Source organism: Colobus angolensis, unplaced genomic scaffold, assembly GCF_000951035.1.
Source record: "Colobus angolensis palliatus isolate OR3802 unplaced genomic scaffold, Cang.pa_1.0 Scaffold402, whole genome shotgun sequence".
Lineage (NCBI taxonomy): Eukaryota > Metazoa > Chordata > Mammalia > Primates > Cercopithecidae > Colobus > Colobus angolensis.
In genome coordinates this window covers 694,349-696,829 of record NW_012117400.1, presented here as the reverse complement: position 1 = coordinate 696,829, position 2,481 = coordinate 694,349, and the positions used below count along the sequence as shown (strand labels likewise).

Sequence of the window (2,481 nt, the reverse complement as noted above, 5' to 3'; positions counted from 1 at the left end):
CACGCCTGGCCTATATTGTCTTCTTTCTGGAGAATCTGAATGCCTCCTTGACCACTTCCGCTCCTTCACGGCAGCACTGCCCACTCCAGGGGGTACCACTCCCATGGCAGGCTGTGTCCATGTTGTCTGCGGAGTTGTCTTTGAGGCCCTGACCCTGCCCAGCATTGAGCATGGCTCCTGGCACTTGACAGAGCCCGAAGGTTTGCTGAGAGCTCTCAGGATGGAAGGGCCCTGGCAACAACGTGGGTATTCATCTATCTGGCCAAGACATCCACTGAGTGCCTTCTGCAAACTGAGCACCTTGCTAGGCACTGTGGGATCACCAAATGGGGAGGGCAGCTTCCGCCTTCCAGAGTGGATGGCACCAGGCCCTGCTGGGCAGGATAGGACTGGAACCCACTTCTCTGTGGCATGTGCCAGCAGTGGGCCCCACCTACGGTTTGGTCCATGGAGATGACCATGGCCCTTGCCTGGAGGCTAGTCTGAAGTCAGGCTTCTGCCAGCCTTCTGCATCTGGTCACCACCCTGTGACTGTGACACCTCTGAAATGACTCAGGTGACTCTGGTATCTCTCCTCCTGGGGTGCCACACAATTGCCCATGGGAGGTCACAGTCACTGCTCCTGACATCCGAGACAAACCGAGGGCTGCAGCCTGGCTTTCAGTTGACTCTAACCCTGCCCCCTATTCCTTCTCCCACCCCAAACTGACAACTCTTTCCCCAACCCAATAAGAATGAACACAGGGAGGCCACGATTCAACCAAGTACAAAGGCAGCTTTTGCTTTATTCTCGAGATGCAGGGGGAAGGGGTGGTGCAGCCTGTCTGCCTCCAGTCCGGGGCTCTCCAAGCCTGAGGGGCACCCCCAGGCAGCCTAGTTCACACGTGCAAATCCTGAGGAGGCTGGGGGCCTCTCCTTCCCAGTCAGCCCACCACCTCACTGGGGTCCAGGTTGTGGATCGCCACCAAGTCCTCTCCAGGCCACATGGCCCAAGGTCTTCCACTGCTGCTCACGGGGCTTGGCTTCTAGACCCCTTCTAATCACCTTCCTCAGTTCACTCAGAAGAGAAGCCCGTGCTCCAGATGGTGTGGGGCACAGAACGGGCTCTGGGACTTCTTAGTGGACACTCTGCAAGACCCCTCCGTTCCTGCAGTCTTGCTCTCTCTCAGTCACTGGGGAAACAGGTGCCCCCCAAAAGCTCCCCGTTCCCACACCTCAGAGTGGAAGCCACCAGAACAGCTGCTTCCCATTCCTCCCACCTTTCCCTCCCCTTCCCTCCCATCCATCCCTAGCCCTCCCTCCCGATCTTCCTCCCCAACTCCCTTCCCAGCCATCAGTGGAGGGGGGAGTTCCACCTCTGCCAGGCTGCCTGAAGGAGCTGCCAGCCCCCAGGTCAGGTCCACAAAACAAAACAACTATTGGCAAGCACAGAAAGGGAGAAAAACCACAAAAATCGGGGTGCCTTTGTCTACAAATAACTGCAGCGGGGAGAGGCCGAGCTCAGCAGCGAAGCCGGACACTCTCTTGTGCTCCTTTCAGCTCAACTTCCCTGTCTGCAAGTACACGGGTTGGGTGGAGAGATCACTGGGTATGTGTGTGCGTGCACGTGCAAGCACACGCAAGAGCATGGGGAATGGGAAATGCACAGCCGAAGGGGTGCCCATTACAGGTGTGCCCCCAATACTGGCCACTAGCGTGGTCACTTTACTTGGGCAGAAAGAAGAAAAGCGTCCCTTCTCCTCAGGGGCTTCTCTCTGCTAACAAAGCCCTGTGCGCACACCTAGACGGGGAGGTGTGTGCATGCGCACAGTGAGCACGCGCACACACACACATAATCTCTATAGGACAGTGAGGGCCGGGGCCCCAGGGGGCTCCTTGGGCCTGGGCCGTGCACCCGCCGGGGCAGCTCACACAGTAGTGACCGAGAGGAGAGGGTTGTAGACCCGCTTGCCATCAGCCGAGCGTGCGCCATGGGCCAGCATCTCCTGGATGGTGATCCAGTTGTCCAGGATCTTCTTGTTCCGCTTCTTCATGGTTTTGCGGTGGCTCAGGGCAATGATGTTGAGCTCGGGCTTGCTGTCGCCATTCTGCTGCTCCCGTAGGCACTCCAGCCGGCTCTGCATCATGAACTCGCGCCGCTTCCGCTGTTCGCGGGCTCGGATCAGGTGCTGCTTCCGCTCCTCCTTGCTCCAGTAGCGGCCCATCTTCATCTCGCTCACTGCGTCGTCGTCGGTAGTCATACCGCTGCGCTCCTCCCGGATCTTCAGGGCACGGGCTTTCAGCAGCGGATCTCGCACGGGCCGCTTGGCCACGTAGCGGGTTCCATCGCTGCGCACCTTCACCTTCCACTCCATGCGCGGTGCTTCAGTGGCCGCGGTCGCCACCCCGCCCACCCGAGGGCCACCGGCCAAGCTCAGGGGGCCGTGGCCCAGCTCCTCCAGGCCTCGTGTCGGGGCCAGCTGCACGCAGCTGTGGTAGTGC

The 2,481-nt window shown here is 59.7% G+C and overlaps 1 protein-coding gene across 1 annotated transcript in view; it reads right to left on the bottom strand.

Moving 5' to 3' along the window:
- Window positions 1-755: 755 nt before the first annotated feature.
- The window catches only part of PDZD4 (PDZ domain containing 4), a 29,970-nt gene continuing 28,244 nt past the window's right edge, over window positions 756-2,481 (bottom strand). The window contains exon 7 of the mRNA XM_011955923.1: window positions 756-2,479. Coding sequence (XP_011811313.1) covers window positions 1,908-2,479 — 572 coding nt within the window. The 3' untranslated portion in view covers window positions 756-1,907. The remainder of the gene's footprint in view (window positions 2,480-2,481) is intronic.